This window comes from Dendrobates tinctorius, unplaced genomic scaffold (genome assembly GCF_039654945.1).
Source record: "Dendrobates tinctorius isolate UK_male_01 unplaced genomic scaffold, ASM3965494v1 ptg000064l, whole genome shotgun sequence".
NCBI classification, from domain to species: Eukaryota; Metazoa; Chordata; class Amphibia; order Anura; family Dendrobatidae; genus Dendrobates; species Dendrobates tinctorius.
This window is the reverse complement of record NW_027361732.1, coordinates 14895797-14914104: the sequence shown is the minus strand read 5'-3', so window position 1 is coordinate 14914104 and position 18308 is coordinate 14895797. Positions and strand designations below refer to the sequence as shown.

The following is an 18308-nucleotide window of genomic DNA, read 5'->3' as shown; positions in this document are numbered from 1 at the left end:
CTCAGATCCCATTCCACGATCTGTGACGGCAACTTCTGACTGACCAGAAGTCAGAGGTAATGGTCACAAGCTTTCAATGTACGGCATCATTCAGACATCCGATTTATTCACATATACGATAAAACGGACTGATTATTCTGATCAGAGTTTGATACGAGTGTCAACCGATTTTCTCATACATGGTACTCTCCCATTCTGATAGTCCATGAAAATTGGACCGCATTTGGATATCAGCCGAGCGTGGTCCAATTTCATCATGGACTCATTGACTTGCATTGCCAATTATTATTCAACCCTTGGATCAAAACTGGACATGTATCCAATTTTTTCCGCAGATTACTCAGTCATAATAAAAAATCGGACATGTAAATGGTTGCATAGTCTATCACAGGTACGAGTGCTAGCCGTTAACTACACAGATGGCACTCTAATGCAAAAATTGTATGTCTGAATGTCCTAAGTGTAGGAAGGCCGCCTTCTGGTCTCATGCACTTACAACGAGCAAACACTGGAGCGAACCAAAGGTCACAATTTGCTGCAGACCGACCTGAGCAGTGCCAGGAACAGAAGAAGACAGCGGCAGACGAGTATGATACTGGGGGCAGGGAACTTACATTAGTGATACCATTCCAGAAATAAAAATGCTGGAGTGATGATTTAATAGGAATATTTTTAGCACTTAGATATTTAAAGATCTGATAAAAGGGATTAGAAAATCCAGGAAAAAATAAACACTAAAGAATAGAACAGACAAATAATTCTGGAACAAAGTAAAAAAAAAAAAAATTGATTGTTTATGAAATTAGCACTAACATACAAAATAACAACCTGTCAATCTCATTTGTTTTCATGTCACTGCAATATCGGAACAAGATGATTGGACAAACCTGAGGAGACATGGACATCACACACAATATTCACTTCATCTATAGGAATGCTCCAGTAAGCCATCTCTTCTGAAAAGCTCAGTGATCGGGATTCATAACGCTCTAAGAAAAAACCTTGGACATTTAAGTACACTGGACCCTAAATGATAAAAAGAATAACATTATAGATCATTATGGCGTAGGACATCTCAGAAGTGAAGGATTATCCAGCATAAGGGTTAAAACGTCCACGCTTTATTCCCATACTCAATGAAATACCCCCCCCACAGGGAGACACAGCGGCACACGACGCCCTATCTACGAGTATATAAAGGACTCACTGTGCTGCACATGCTTCGCTTTAGAGTTCTTTACCAAGTATAAAATAAAGTTTGGAAGTTTTATTCCCTAATAATAATAATACAGTATAAGGAAATAGGGGGGACACAATAGGTAGAACGTGTGTCATGTACGGTCCAGCCATCATTATAATAAGTAGGACGTTTCATATAAGCTGCCTGATCAGGTCATCAGCCAGGATCTGTCTAGGTACAGTTACCAAGCAAAATGTCTTCTGAGACGTTAATTCACTATTGTTGTACAGATCTGTATACATTACATTTTCTATTAGAAAGAAATTGATGCCAATATGTTTAAATGTATTGTTCAAACCGCAACAATGGATCTGTATGTAGAACTCCAGGGGTAAATTTATATAAGCGTGTTCCATGACTGCAGATTTGTATTCAATGAGTGTTCTACAAATGTGAAGGCAGTATCATGTAGTCATCAGCAAGGTTCTGTTAATCCATTTACACAATTGTTAATAATAAGATAACGGTCTGGTCTGCGCCTCTACAAGGGATATTGGGGAGAAAAACGTGGATTTTCACACTGCTGCTGAAGTGATCCACGTTTTTCTCCACATTATCCCTATCTGGTCTGGTGACCTGTGGACATGTGTCAGCTGAGCATCTATTCTCTGAAAACTGTTGTGTGCACACAACCATACTAGGTTAGCAGAACCTTTATAAAACCTAATTTTTATTCCGGATAAGACCCTACTGCGCTTTATTTGCTCCCTAGCTCCTGTCCAATCCTCTAATAAAGCTGTCTAAGGCTGTATTCCCACAATGAGTTTTTGGTAAGTTTTTGATACTTTGTATTTTGGCTGCCCTAATAACACAGTGCCAATAAATCCACTATAAAAACGCTAAAAATAAGCTTCCCATTCATTTCCATGCATTTTGCACTTTTTGTGCATATTGATGCGGTTTTTTTTTACCGCGAAAAAACCGCCTTGTGGTAAAAAACGCAGCATGCTCATTAAGTTTGCGGATTTTTCTGCATTTCTGGAAAATTTCTATGAGTCTGGAATCGCACGGAAAAAAACGCATACAAAAACGTGAGTTTTTGGCCCAAAAAAAAAACGCGCAGAAAAAACCACGCGGTTTCTGGGGAAGGGAGTCCGGTTTTTAAGCAGAAATTTTCTGCTACGTGTGCACATAGCCTTACAGTTCCAGCAAAGTGGATGGGATTTATAGGAATCTCATGCCGAATATACTTTTTTTGCTACACATCGTAAACTGCCTGCGGTGTGTAATTGAAATCCGCAATCCGTTAATTTTTCTTGCAATTATGCTGAATTTTATGGGCAGATTTTCCGCATAGATTAGTTTTAGGAAAATCTGCAGGTAAAAAAATGCTAATGCATTTTTCTTCCATTTCCGCTTCAGAAACGTACTAAAAAAGAATGTAATCTGCACATGACTGCATCAATAAAGTATTGTCGAAACCAAATGCCAGGGAGAATCAAAAACCATACAGCTTTAAAGATGAACTTAATGAAATAATGACAAAAATGCACTCAAAATCGTAATGAAAAAAACACAAGAATCCAAATTTACGGGATATGTTCAGAAATACTACAACAATTCTGCAACTTCAAATACTCATCATGGGAACATAGCCTAAGAATGCAAAGGGCAATGTATTGTGAACAAGAACTCCTAGGAGCGGTCATTTTCAATAATCGTGCCGTGTAAACAGGCTTGTTTGATGGGTGAAGTGATTTTTAAGCAGCCTTTAAAAAAAGCATCATTCTCAGCAGCATATTTTCCTGTGGAAATAGGGCATGTGCTGCTGAAAACAATCTATGATGACATAATGATTTATTACTGATTATTCCATGCACTTGGGAAGTTGGGCTGACTTGTCTAAATGACTGACGAATAGCAAACATTTAGCCAATCGTCAGTCACTCAATGGCTGCCATCGGCTAGCGTAAACCCATCATTATTCTTAGAACAGTACAAACTAAGCATAGTCTATTATAAGTTTACACTATAAGTTCACTTGCTTTCTGCCAGAAATGTAGCCAAATTTTTATTTACGGTACTTTTCACACAGTGGTGCAGGTTAGGCTACAACCTTCTTACCAAAGCCATGACCCCTTGTTGGGCAAGACACAGAAAGTGTCTAAAAAACATAGTAAATCTGGTGCAAATCAGGAAATAATTCTGGCACATGGAGACAGGATAAAAATGTTTTTTCTGCTTCGCAAGTGTCTCAGGTTTTAGAAGAGTAAACAAGAAAATATTAAAAAGATAACCTTTATAAAAAGTTGATGAGTTTCAGTTGGACATAAAAGTTTTCGGCGAGCATTTCCATCCAGGTTCATGGTCCAGTGGCCGGAAAAACTAACATCTGGAAGAGGCAACCTATGGAGGGAAGAAACAAATGCATTACATAGGAATGGGAGCGCAGACTCACTAAAAGGGAAATATCTACGAGTACAGCACTTAGATAAAGACCTTATGGAATGAGGCTATGGGATATGTGCTGCACATATAATGATCCAACATGTGAGGCAGCTCATCACAGCTGCAGTACCACCACCCCGCGTGCTCAACAGCCAAAGCAGGCATAAAAGTCGGAACTCCGTCTTCCTTGGATACAATCTTAATTATTTGTCCATGTGCAAAGACAACATTAAATGAGGAGTTTAATTCCAAAACCCGTCAGATGTTTGGATACCTCTTTTACTGTTGCCTTTGCACATGGACTAATAATAAGGATTATATCCAAGGAAGACGGAGTGCCGACTTTTCTTCGATTTACTTATAATGAAATAACAATGCTCATGCAACAAATTATAACAGAAAATGTTATCTAGACTTTATTCTGTACAGCAAAGTCATTTGTATAACACACAGGTGAAAAATTAATTCCCAAGTTAAAACATTACGTATAATGGAAGACCCGGTTAATTATTAATGGTGATGAGCCAGCATGCTTGGGTATTATCCGAGTGTCTTGGCTTGCTTGAATAATACATTTGGATCCCCGCGGCTGCATGATTTACAGCTGTTAGACAGCCACAACACATGCAGGGATTGCCTAACAAACAGGACTTGCCTAACAAACAGGACTTGAACATATTATTCGAGCATGCCCAAGATACTCGGATAACACCTGAGCATGCTCTGATAACACCTTATCCGACCATGTTCACTCATCACTACTTATTAACCATCTTTTTACAGTAAAATCTGACAAAAGAACATGTTAATCTCTAACAGTTCACTGATGAAACAAAAGAAAATGAGATGTTCCCCATGGTGCAGGTAAAAAATAATCAGCTGTATCTGAGTAAATGATGGAATTGTGTCACATCTTCATGTCCAGACTTGTGACTCTTCTTCACACTCCTATGCTTCATAGGTTTAAATGTGGTTTTCCGGATCAGTTAATAATTAGCTAAAGGGAACATGTAACGTTATATGTTAAACAATACACTGGACAAGCTAGGGATGATTCATGTACATCCATTTTCCTTACCATTGAACCAATACATAAAAATTAATGTTACTAAATACTGGATAAATTCACTACAAAAACTGTTAATTGTTTTCGCAAATTTACAATTTTTTTAAAATTTGTTTTTATTAACGATTATACAACATAACAAGGTTACATCATAGAACAAGCAGCACTTCTCATTAAAGAGGTTATGCGGTCCAAATCAAAAAGTCTGCAGTCACGCTGTATGACTGCAGACTTATGAATCCCTCTAGGGCATGCACTGTGCGCAGCAGGGATTCGCCGTTTGTTTGAGCTGGGACCGGACAGTATGTATGCGCTATACATACTCCTGACCGGGCCTGTCTAATGGGCGTGGCCTCGCTCTCCATACTTGTTTTGAGCGTATGGAAGCGAGGTCACACCCACTGGCCGGGAGTATGTATAACACATACATACCTTCCAGTCCTGGTTCAGAAATCGGCAAATCCCTGCAGCACACAATGTGTGCGCTGGGGGATTTATAAGTCTGCAGTCACACAGAGTGACAGAAGACTTATCGATCTTGACCGGACAACGCCTTTAATACTGTCTGGAAAAGTGAACCTTGACATTAACATACCCTGGATCTAAAATCTGAACCAAAAGCATAAGACAAATTTGCTAAATATTTAATCGGAGATGGGAATTATCTTCTAAAATCAACAATTAAACACAGTTGTCTCTGAAAATGACAAAAAAAACAAAACCAAGCCAAAGAAAAATGGGAGGTCCAAAAGCACGAACGCGAAACATGGACTGATACAGCACAAAGTGCCAGACCAAAAGTAAACACAATAATAGATGAAATATAACTTTTATTAGGTAGGAGTCTAAAAAGGTAAATCATGTATATACAACCAACACAGAAGACACAAAAATGCATTGGTGGGTGAACCAACATGGAAATCCCCTAAAACAGGAATCAGTGGCACCAATGACAGATTAAAGGTATATTTTTGTGGTGTACAAAAGAGGCAGAAGGGAAAAGTAAGTACAGATACAAGTAAGAGCATTTAGCAAATTTGTGAAAAGCGTGTTGGGTGTGCCTCCATACATTGCTCTCCCGGCATGTACTCCTTCATTTTATTTATTTATTTTTTTTACAGGGAGCAGATTTTCTTTGGCACCTTAATTTAACCTTCAAACTTGTGTTTACTTGCTTTTTACTAACTTTTCCCTTCCCATTCTTTTAGTACACCACATAAATATACGTTTATTCAGTAATGGGTGCCAATAATGCCTCTTTTGGGGGATTTTTCGGTTGGTTCACCCACCAATCCGTTTTTGTGTCTTTTGTGCTGACTGTACATCATGATTTACCTTTTAGACTGATACCTAAAAAAAAGTTCTATTTTATGTGCTATTGTGTTTACTTTTGGTCTCTCAGTATTTCCTCGAGGTTATCTTGATTTTATTTTTTACATAGTAATTATAGCCATCATCATATTTACCGCACCTATAGCATATTCCGTCTTGAGATACTTATTTTCCATCAAGCATCAATTGCTTTTTGATGGTTAGAAGAGATATAGTGATGTATTATCCTACCCAGTTAGAAAAAAAAAAGATAGAAAACTGAAGCACCCCAGCTTAGAGGATGGGGGATTTATAATTAGTTCTAATGGTAAACTTACTTTATTTTTCAGTTTGTTGGGTGGGGGGACAGAAAATATTTAAGGGTTCTAAAAAAAACCATGGAATTGTGACATCTAAAATGATGTCTATGTTGGGTGTCAGTCAACCCAAATTCCTGTGGCATATCCTCAGAACTAGGGTATTATATGAGATTAAAACACAGACCCATTGTCACTTTTGTGTTAGGCAAGCAGGAAAGTAATTCCAGAGACAAGAGTGGCGCAGTATCTGCAAGACATACATTTTTCCATAATTTAGATGTTGATGGGTCTTCTACTTGAGACAAAGAAATTATAATTGTCTAGCTTTCAAAGATGTTTAATTGGTGACCTTCAATTTAGGGTGAGAGGATTTTATTATACTTACTCATCGCCTGCAGACTGACATAGTGAGCATTACGTAGGATAATATTTTTAAATCTAAGTAATGAAATAACTGGGAGTCAATGACAAGTAAAAGGTGTCTGATAAATAAGAAGAGCAGAAGAAAAAACTTTATACAGTGATGGGAACACAAGATCTGGCAGTAGTTTCCAAACTTCTTTAGGCTAGGAACCCCAAAATCTTCCCCAGACCCTATTGAGGGACCATAACCTGTTGTCCATGTGGAAGACAAGGCCACAAGACTACCGCCGCGGTGTCATCCATGACAGGTGACTTTGCATTTTCTTGTGAATGAAAAAGTGTGCTGCGAGGATAAGCGGGAGCGGTAGTTCAGGAATAGAGTGGAGCACATGTAAAACTGCAGGACACCACTATATAATTACAGAGCCGTGTACTCTTTATTTTCCGTGGCGGCATATAAAGATTTACACTATCACTTTTCTCCAAGAAAAAGTTTCAAAAAATGTATAAATCACTTACGATTGCACACCAACTATGGTAGCACAGGTATAAACCAAAGAAGAAAATGGAACCAAGAGCAATTAATAAAATATAAGATTTTATTGTTATACAAAATTAGATAAAATACAATTTTAAGAAAAATTAGTAACAAAGTTATAAGGGAATCAGCGACACCCAGTTGCCACACAGGTATAGGTAACGGTAAAAATTGCAGTATCTAAATTAGGACTAGGCTCTCTCTCTCACATTGGCTGACAGCCTCTCTGTCTGTGGTTAACCAGTAACTCCTATTTTAGGATCACTCCCATTATATATATTTGTTTCAGACTTGTGTATATACTTATTTCCCTCTGATAGTAGCTGTGATTGACATAGGATTATATTCCTCTTTATGTGCCTGGCCTAGTCCCAATTTTGGACTATTCTCATGCACTATTGCACTTTATGTGAATATTGAGAAGATATTACTTAAGGGATATAGAGATAGACATCCATTTTTTGTTACCTTTACATGCCTCTGTTTAGATACTGCAGTTTTTACCGTTACCTATACCTGTATGTGGCAACTGGGTGTCGCTGATTCCCTTATATAGCTCTAACTTTGTAACTCATTTTTCTTAAAATTGTATTTTATCTAATTTTGTATAACAGTAAAATCTTATATTTTATTAATTGCTCTTGGTTCCATTTTCTTCTTTGGTTTATATATTACTATAATGGATGAGCTTTAATATTGATAGACTCCTTTTGGTATTTATGGTAGCGCAGGGCATGTGGCTTTTCAATATTACTTTCAAACCTCCATTTTGTTACATCTCAGACTATACAAATGTGGGTCGTGCTGTGAATAAATGAACAGTGATGAGTCGGATCATCCAAGCAGCCGCAGGTAACTGCGAAAAACACTCTGTGGAACCTACCACATAACCCAGTCTGGAAACTACTGAAGGCTATATGTTAGGACCCACTGAGAGGTTCGGCGTGACGTGGCAGTGGGCTTCATACAGTCTGACTAAAATGCTCACTAAGACCCCCATGTTTAGTTTTGTACATTTTTGCTTGGCGGCACTGATCAACGTATTATTTTTGGATGTGCGGTCCATGTCTTTTTTTCTCCAGTTCTAGCATACTTCATTAACATTTATTCAGGACTGGAAAGAAACTCAAAAATTTACACGAGCTCATTAATTTTCCATTTGGATTTCTTTTTTCATTTTTTATCTTACTGGATCGCATAGTAGCACAAGTTAACCTATAATATTAGCTAATAATATAAGTGTGCGCTTGGAACACTCAAAGAAGAGGGAAATCTAAATTGGGTGGTTATAGAAAAAAAAAAAAAAAAACCTCTTATAAGTGCTCTTTATGTAGCTGGATAATAGCGAGAAAATAGCAATTAGTAATAGTCAATTGTAAGACCTTAGCGCACACTAATATTATTAGTTATTTTACCTTATTTCTTTGACACCCTTGTGACAGTTGTCTTAGTGTTTGCTGCTGGAATTACACTCATACACAAGCGCCACTGAATCTCCATTTGTATTACCTATAATATTAGCTGTTAATAGAGTGATAGGAGGATGGGATAGGGAAACAAAAGTTTAAAGAGGGTCTTAATGATTTTTAAGAAGAAAAGAGCACAACCAACAAATAATAATTATTAAAAACAAACAAACAGCTATAATAAGTTCAGGAGAAAACAGGAACATCTGTGTAAAGGACCGTGGTGCTCACAGGAGCGCCGCAACCTCTTTAAGCTGTTCATACTAGCCCGCGTTGTACTTACTAGTCACCATGCAATATATTACAGCGCTAATCCACTTGAAAGCTACAATGTGTCAACACCTTGAACAACAGCTACTAAGCATGCTACAGGCAAGTATGATCCAGCCTGTGAACACACACGCCACAGCTCCTTCAAAAGGGTGATGGGCAGCGTCCAAAGTTGGGAAAGCCATCGGTCTCTTACTAAGGACAAGCAATATTACAAGGACAGACGATCATTTTTTTGCATTTGTTATATTTGAGTATTTAGAAATAGGAACAGGACAACAATGATAAACAATAACATTTCATAATAAATTAAATATCAGTTTGGATTTTTAAATGCTGTTCATTACAAGGCTGGCATGAATAGTTCATAGCTACCAATACATAATTGAATAGGCTTCATTCGGATTTTAGGTATAGAGCAATGTCATTTCATGGATGATAATCACAGTCGGGCTGCCCTCAACATTTTCCATCCAGTATTTTTTCCTATTATTAAACGTTTTACAAACTCATCATGTACGGTTTGATATGATGTTTATTTGTTTTCCACTGTCATCCTCCCCTCTCTACGTTCCAGGATTATAAATATGATCTACTGAAAAACTGAATATAACTCAAAGTCCCATCACACCTAGCGACGCTATAACGATCCCGACAGCGATACGACACGACAGGGATCGTTGCCGCATCGCTATGTGGTCGCTATTGAGATGTCAGACAGTCCAATCTACCCAACAACGGAGCAACGATCTAGCGTGTCATAGCGACCTTTGTAACGATGTCGGGAACGCTAATCCCCACCTTGTCTTGCTTCTGAGTCGCTAACGAGGTCAGTTAGGCTAGGTGTCAAACGTGACGATACAAGCCACTCAGCGGGACATGAGCGACCAAAGAAATGTCCAGACATTTCGTGCACGATCAGCGATACCCGGCAGGGGGGCTGGTCACTGTCACACACAGCGATCTCGCTGGTAAGATTCCTATAACATCACAGTTCTAGTGACTCAGCAGCGATCTCGCTTAATGTGACAGGGCCTTAAGTTTTAACATCGAAAGGTACGACAAGCCACTTTAAAATGGCCGCATTCATTATTTTATGACCTTTCAGGAAGAATACAAGGCAGGAATCACAAGGGAATAGCTCATTGCGAATTAACATTTGGAAACGCTAGGCAGCCATTTATGAGTAATACATGCAGCTCAACAACAAAATGGCATTTCTAGCACATCTCTCACTTACAGCTGACAGTATGATAAAGCCGGATTTAAAGGATTTCAGGAAATACAGAGGAATGTAAAGATCACAAATTAAACAGACAGCGAGGCAGATCAACAGACTGATAGATAAGCAGCTTTGGTACAGAAAATGAGATTTAAACTATGGCCATTAAGTCAGAGCATAATCTGTTGTCTGCAGCATTCCATATCCATGTCATCTCGGGAGAGAAAGGAATAAACAAGTTGAAATTAGACAGTGCACCCTCCATAAAGAAGAGAAGCAACAAGTGACGCATCTATCCTCTCGTTCTATAGACGCAATGCACTGGTTTGAATGTTGATGCTGGGCTATAGTGAGGACAGGAGTGGAGGTTATGATCAGCTTAGGATTACCAGGTCAACTTTGGCATTTAACAGTTACATGTAACATTTTTTCATTTATATTTTATTGGAGTTGTCAGTTGTTTTATATGATGTAGATATTGGGGATAAATATGTCTATTAACACGAACGCTTGGATCCATAAAATATCACAAATGTTTATTCACATTAAGGACTTTTAGGGTTACAAGATAAGCAAGTTTCATGTTAATATATGAACAGCAGTAATGCGCAGGCTTGACCTTCTATCAAGGACTCAGAATCAATGGGTTGTATAATATATCTTAAAAGATACTCTTCTTGGTTATAACAAAATGGAGGAATATTTATTTATAAGGAAAGAAATACCTCGATCTGGCATTGTCTCCTTTCTATAAAGATGATGAGGCCCACAACAGCCAGTTCAGGGACCCTCAATAACCATGCGTTGCACCCTGGATTAAGCCATTCCTGGCGAAGACGGATTCAGATAGAAAGCTTGGAGTCTGTATTTTAATTTTTAATGCCTGGTTTTTGAAAATGTGGGCTCCTGGTCAAATTGCATTTGCCTTTAAAAAGCAAGAGATATTGCCCTATATGGTTCGCCTTTGTTTTCTACAACGTGTAAGGGTGGCTATTCTGAGTCCTCAAAGAAGTTCAACCTATGCGATATTGCTATATTTTATTTTGAGGTATTAAATGGGGACTATCAATTATATTTTTAAGGGTTCTTCTACACTGGTAAAAGCTTGTTGAGGTCATTATCATTATTTTTCAGATATTTTTCCAGTGTGTAATACCTAGTAGTATTATCTAGTCTACCTTAACCAATTCCTCCAGAACTAACCTACTGGACTGTAGAGAAAGATGGAGCTGAGGCTGTTGCATAGACAAAGTAGCCTAGTGACTGCAGCGGTGGGCCACGGAAGCTTTCATAGAAGACCATCTAATAGGTATAAGCAGTGAATGGAAATCTGTGCCCAGGAAACTATTTGTTTGTCCTCTGACCCTGGTATTTAAAGCTGCTCAAAGAAGCAGCATTTTTAGAATCGTTTGATTGCAGTGATTGACTCTAAAGGTTGTGCAACAAAATATTACGTTAAAGGTACCATCATTTCTGTCCAGGCCTATTTCATGAGTTTTATTTTTTTTATATTCTGTGGAAGTATGGTTGAAAAGCAATGTCTGACTTTCATTTGTTCATTTTCATAGATTTTTGATTATTACTTTTTTCAGATTCAAGTTATTTATGTCACCATTGTAGGTTTTTCTGTCATTAAACAAGGGGTACCAACAATTCAGACCACGTGTCTATGTATCACAAAGTATCAAAAACACACAAACTAGTAAAATAAGAGCAATTATTTATGCCAACGTGGACAAGGAAATGAAAATATGGAATAGCAACATCAAGATTTAATAAGAGAGCTACTCTTAATAAAGCTGCTCTAGTTTTTTGCATCAACTGAAAAGGTTATTTTTTTTAGGTTCATATTGAGCTTTGTCCTGATTTGAAAGTTAAAAATAAGTAAGAGAAGAGCTTGTCCTATACAGTGGGTACGGAAAGTATTCAGACCCCTTTAAATTTTTCGCTCTTTGTTTCATTGCAGCCATTTGGAAAATTTAAAAAAGTTCATTTGTTTTTCTCATTAATGTACACTCTGCACCCCATCAAATGTAGTAGAGAGATGGGAGAAAGTTCCACAAAGTCAACTATCACGGCAGCCCTCCACCAGTTGGGCCTTTATGGCAGAATGGCACGATGGAAGCCTCTCCTCAGTGCTAGACATATGAAAGCCCACACAGAGTTTGCCAAAAAAAACGCATGAAGGACTCCCAGACTATGAGAAATAAGATTCTCTGGTCTGATGAAACGAAGATAGAACTTTTTGGTGATAATTCTAAGCAGTATGTGTGGAGAAAACCAGACACTGCTCATCACTTGCCCAATACAATCCCAACAGTGAAACATGGTGGTAGCAGCATCATGCTATAGTGGTGTTTTTCAGCTGCAGGGACAGGATGACTAGTTGCAATTGAAGAAAACATGAATGCGGCCAAGTACAGAGATATCCTGGATAAAAACCTCTTCCAGACTGCTCTGGACCTCAGACTTGTTCGAAGGTTCACCTTCCAACAAGAAAATTACCCTAAGCACACAGCTAAAATAACAAAAGTGGTTTCAGAACAACTCTGTGAGCATTCTTGACTGACCAAGCCAGAGCCCTGACCTAAACCCAATTGAGCATCCCTGGAGAGACCTGAAAATGGCTGTCCACCAATGTTCACCATACAACCTGTCGGAACTGGAGAGGATCTGCAAGGAAGAATGGCAGAGGTTCCACAAATCCAGGTGTGAAAAACTTGTTGCATCATTCCCAAGAAGATTCATGGCTGTACTAGCTCAAAAGGGTGCTTCTACTCAATACTGACCAAAGGGTCTGAATACTTATGGCCATGTGATATTTCAGCTTTTCTTTTTTAATATATTTGCAAAAATTTCTACATATCTGTTTTTTTCAGTGAAGATGGGGTGCAGAGTGTACATTAATGAGAAAAAAATAACTTTTTGAATTTAATGGCTGCAATTAAACTTTTGGGTTTTCATTGACTGTAAGCCATAATCATCTTTATTCATCTTTATTTTTATATAGCGCTAACATATTCCGCAGCGCTTTACATTTTGCACACATCATCATCACTGTCCCCGATGGGGCTCACAATCTAAATTCCCTATTAGTATGTCTTTAGAATAATCAGAAACATTAACAGAAATAAATACTTGTAATACATCAATCTGTTTGTAATGACTCTATATAATATATGAGTTTCACTTTTTTATTAAAGAACTGAAATAAATTAACATTTTGATGATATTCTAATTTTGTGAGAAGCATTTGTATCTTCTGGAGATCTAAGAGTTCTCTGAATGCCAAGTTCTGTATAAATGCACCCACACCACCGATCAGCAGCTTTTAGTGTACACTGTGCATAGGGAGAAAGCTGCCAATCAGTGGGGGGACAGGTTTATACACAGCTCACGAATGTGGAGGACTACATGGTTGCAGATTTACTAGTCCCCTAGGGATAACTTCCTGCTGCTAAAACAGTGATCTTTATCAAAACTACAGCAAGCAGCTCAATAAGTGACACATCACTGGAATCAGAGTCTTTGCTCCTATATCATGATGCTCTTAGATTAGGTGACAGATTCCTTTTAAAGTTGTGTACTGAATTTAACCCCCAAAAATCTCATTCTAAAAAGTAAAGGATTATCAAGAGATGAGTGAGCACTTAAAAAAACAGTGATACCAATTAACATTTCTATTTCCCTGTGGATATTTGGGCAAATAATTAAGAGGGACTAACTATAATGCAATAAAAGAAAAAACATAATTGACTTTAAGCACATCATGCAAATTTCCTGCTAAAAAGTAGCTCCCAAGGCAGTAAGCTAGCCATAAAACAAAAGCAAAATAGACTTCACATGTATCATGCATAATTCCCACTAATATGAAGCTCTCAAGGAATTAAGCTAGCCATACAGATGAGATGGCTGTCAACATTCGCTTGTCTCTAAGCTATCGCTTCCAATTTCCCACAGACATGAACACTTGGCAGTCTTTGTGGCAGTGGTGCCATTGGTGGCACCATGAAGCCACTCTCCCCGAACCAGCATCCCGATATAATTGCTATCTGCATCCTCAGGATGCACACAGTGGTAAATATAATGGGGCAAAAAGGAGCCATCGTCTTCTTCCACCATTCAGCATGTGTGACAGACAGCAGAAGTGATGACGGCACTATATTGTATATACATATACAGCTAAGACAGGAGTAGGAGCGCCAGTGAGTATTTGTTTTTTTGATTTTTTTTTAATGTGTGTGAATGTGTGTCTGTATAAAGAAGGGCTATGTGAGGGCTCAAGAATATTTTGGGGCTCACGCTGTATATATGAGGGCTTTCTGGGGGCTCATACTGTATATTGGGTGGCTATTTTGAGGCTCATATATATAGGGGCTAAGTGGGGGTTCATGCTGAATTTAGGGGCTGTGTGAGGGCTCAATCTGTTTATAGGGGACTGTTTGGGGGCTCATATATAGGGCAGCTGTGTGGGGGTTCATAATATATAAAGGGGGCTCATACCATATATATGGGGCTATGAGAGGGCTCATACTATATATAGGGGGCCTATTGGAGACATACTCTATAAAGGGGTACTGTGCAGGATTTCATCCTGTATATAGGGGGACTGTGGGGGGTACATACTGTATATAGTGCGACTGTGTGAGGGCTCGTAATGTATATAGGGGTGTCTCAGGATACTTATGTGATACATTTATTATTAGAAAAGAATAATTATAATTAATATGTTAATATTGAGCAGAATTATTTTCAGGGTATTGATTAGGCCCTCCACAACAGTCACGGTCTCACAAGTGGTCCATCAGGAAAATGAATTACCCACCCTGCGCTAGATGGTTTCTGGATAACTGCCGATTTAGTCAACTTTAATGTGCATGAGGGCCTTTACAGTGGCTTTTAAAATCAATCACAAAAATGTTTAAAGAAAAGCAAATGCACAAGACATTAATAAATGCCACATGGGAAGCAGACGCACGCATGAGGGTATAACGGAAATTTAAATATTAATCTCGTTTTCCTAAGTAAAAAGCCAGGATCCAACCAAGGTCATGCATTTAGGCAATATAGCTGGAGCTGGTAAAGAAGAACCCTTTATAGAAAGATTTTATTTCACTGACACTTTCTTCAGAAATGAAGAAGCACAAAAGCACACACACGAAAAAGCAACAGCTTTGTTTTATTAGAAATAGCTACTAACATTTACAATGTCAAGTAATCTGTGCTTCCATATTCTTCATTGATGTATAATATCTGATGACCGGGGACAGTAAAGTTCTAACAGACAATTCTTATAAAACGTTATTAATCCTTACTCCTTAGCGAGCTGGACACTGGATGGTTTGGCTCCTATTGGGATCCCATGCTTGTGTAAGGAGTTAATCAAGATTTCCCGCATTTCTTGGTTGTAGGAATCAAAATCAAAGACGTTGCGGACAACATTTGCCAGGCCCTCATTGGGAAATTTCTGGTTGGGAATAAACATGAAGAGATATATGTATGAGAATATTCTAGGTATTCATTATACATGTACTTTTGCGATTCTGCTGTGCAATCAGCAGTACGAAGACTGGTAAGGTGGAATGAGGGGATGAGGCAACAATGGTCTGGGATAGCTCACATTTTGGGCCTTTTATAGAAGGATTCTCATAAAAGGTTTTATCTTATCAATACACTGCAATTGTTATATAGCACTGTGCACTTACAATTGCTCATTTTGCCTTTCTAGCCAGTTAATGCTTCTCTTTTCTCTGCTCTATCTAGAAACAGGAAGTCTCTTATCCCTGCATGAATCATTCCCCTCTTCAACTCATAACCCAGCTGCTCCCTCCTCCCCCTGCCAGGGACTTTTGCAGTGATTACTCATGCAGGGAAAAGAGACCTCCTGTTTCTACATAGACCTTAGAAGGAATCAGCTTCTCTGCTTTTAATCAATTGATGTTATAGACCTAATGGAAAAGAAAGGAATTAAATGGCTAGAAGGGCAAAATGAGCAATTGTAAGTACACAGTATTAAATAGTATGATGACTGCAATATATTAAAGGGAATCTGTCACCGGAAGTTGGAGGCCTATGTAAATGGCCTGTGTCCAGTCCGATGGGTGGTGTTTCTTCTTTTTTTCTCCACCCCATCCGTAGCCCCTGTCCGCGATCTTCGGTATTAGAGTAGTTCTTCTCCATAGTTCGCACATGTGCAAAGCAATCTTGCTTCACACACGCGCAGTATGCTTTGCACAACTGCGGGGAAAGCTGAAAATTATTACTGCGCATGAGCCGGTACACTATGTCACGGAACACAGTGAAATACTTCCTGAACATAGTGTACCGGCGCATGCGCAGTAATGATTTTCGGCTTTGCACGCAGTTGGGCAAAGCATACTGCGCGTGAGCGAACTATGGAGAAGAACTACTCTAATACCGGAGAAGATCGCGGACGGGGGCCACGGATGGGGTGGAGAAAAAACGAAGAAACACCGCCCATTGGACCGGATACAGGCCATTTACATAGGCCTCCAACTTTCAGTGACAGATTCCCCTTAAGAAGTTGAAAATTTTGATGTGAGTGTTTCTTTAGTACATTTAATTTTCTCCTATAAAATCCAATCATAAAAATGGAAAGGATTATAAAGTAAAGCTACATGGTGCACATGCATGTGTCGTACGCCAAAACAGAAAGGTGCTCGTTTTCCTTTATTGCTATTCTATTGCTACTTGCCAAAAACCAACTTTTTTGCATGCTGCACAGTTCCATTAGGTCCAGAGAGTTTAAGAATTTATCTTCCCTGGAACATACTGTATATACAATATCTATTTTTTTCATAGAATAAGAAATAAATGTATAGAAATAATACTAAGATGTCATTAATGTTGACCAAACAGGCAACAACAGCCCATTAATTGCAAGAATTAGATTACTGCTGGAGACAATAATCCACACAGACAAACAGACACCAATTAGTCCAGTTTATTGATGAAAGGTGACATGTTTGTATATTTTGTTAATCTAGATTTTCACGTTTTAAGCTATGTGATTTAATTTGTAAGAGTTGCAGGGTCCCTTCAATATATACAGTTGTGCTCAAAAGTTTACATACCCCGGCAGAATTTTTGCTCTCTTGGCCTTTTTTCAGAGAATATGAATAACACCACCAATACTTTTTCTCCACTCATGGTTAGTGGTTGAGTGAAGCCATTTATTTTCAAACTACTGTGTTTTCTCTTTTTAAATCATAATGACAACCCAAAACATCCAAATAACCCAGATCAAAAGTTCACATACTCTGGTGTGATTTTGGCCTGATAACATGCACAGAAGTTGACACAAATGGGTTTGAATGGCTACTAAAGGTAACATCCTCACCTGTGACCTGTTTGCTTGTAATCAGTGTGTGTGTGCATAAAAGCTAAGTGAGTTTCTGGGATCCAGACTGTTGCAACTGACATTTCTGGATTGTGAGTCATGGAGAAAGCAAAAGAATTGCCAGCGGATCTACGGGAAAAGGTAGTTGAACTGTATAAAACAGGAAAGGGACACAAAAAGATATCCAAGGAATTGATAATGCCAGTCAGCAGCATTCAAACTGATTAACAAATGGAAAATCAGGGGCTCTGTAAAAACAAAACCACTTTTGCCTGTTTTTTGGTGTGTTTTTTCTAGGTTATTGGAGGATTTTCAAGTCCTCTTTGTGTGGTTTTGCTGTTAGAGTAGGACTTGCAAAAGTGGGGACCCTTGACGTGGGTTGCAAGCTTACGTATTTTGGCCAGAATATTAACCAATACCTCACATATATTGCTATGTGTCTTTTTGCACTTTATATCTTTTCAGGGAGCATTTGGGCCCAGATGGCTCTGTAAACTGTGGCCTTTGTTCACACAGGATTTTAGCACTGGGCTGCCCGCCCAGGCTGGCTGTCTCATCGGTATTACTTCACCTGTGTCGTCGCCATCTTTATTTGGGTCCACTGCACCCTGATAGTGCATTTGTCTTGAGGCCTAGAAAGGTAAGTATCTTTGCCTGTTTTTTGGTGTGTTTTTACAGTTAAAACTTACCAAATTCACAGATTTCAACATTTACACATAACTGCTTGCAGTGTGTAGATTTTGTAAGATATTGTAATATTGAGC

General features: G+C 38.5%; 1 protein-coding gene across 2 annotated transcripts in view; it reads right to left on the bottom strand.

Annotated features, from left to right (window-relative positions):
* The window catches only part of VWA8 (von Willebrand factor A domain containing 8), a 670166-nt gene that overhangs the window by 294287 nt on the left and 357571 nt on the right, over nucleotides 1-18308 (bottom strand). For both annotated transcript variants that reach the window (XM_073580317.1, XM_073580318.1), the window contains exons 27-29: nucleotides 15500-15651; nucleotides 3478-3586; nucleotides 888-1026 (exon numbers count right to left, since the gene is read on the bottom strand). In XM_073580317.1, coding sequence (XP_073436418.1) covers nucleotides 888-1026; nucleotides 3478-3586; nucleotides 15500-15651 — 400 coding nt within the window. The remainder of the gene's footprint in view (nucleotides 1-887; nucleotides 1027-3477; nucleotides 3587-15499; nucleotides 15652-18308) is intronic.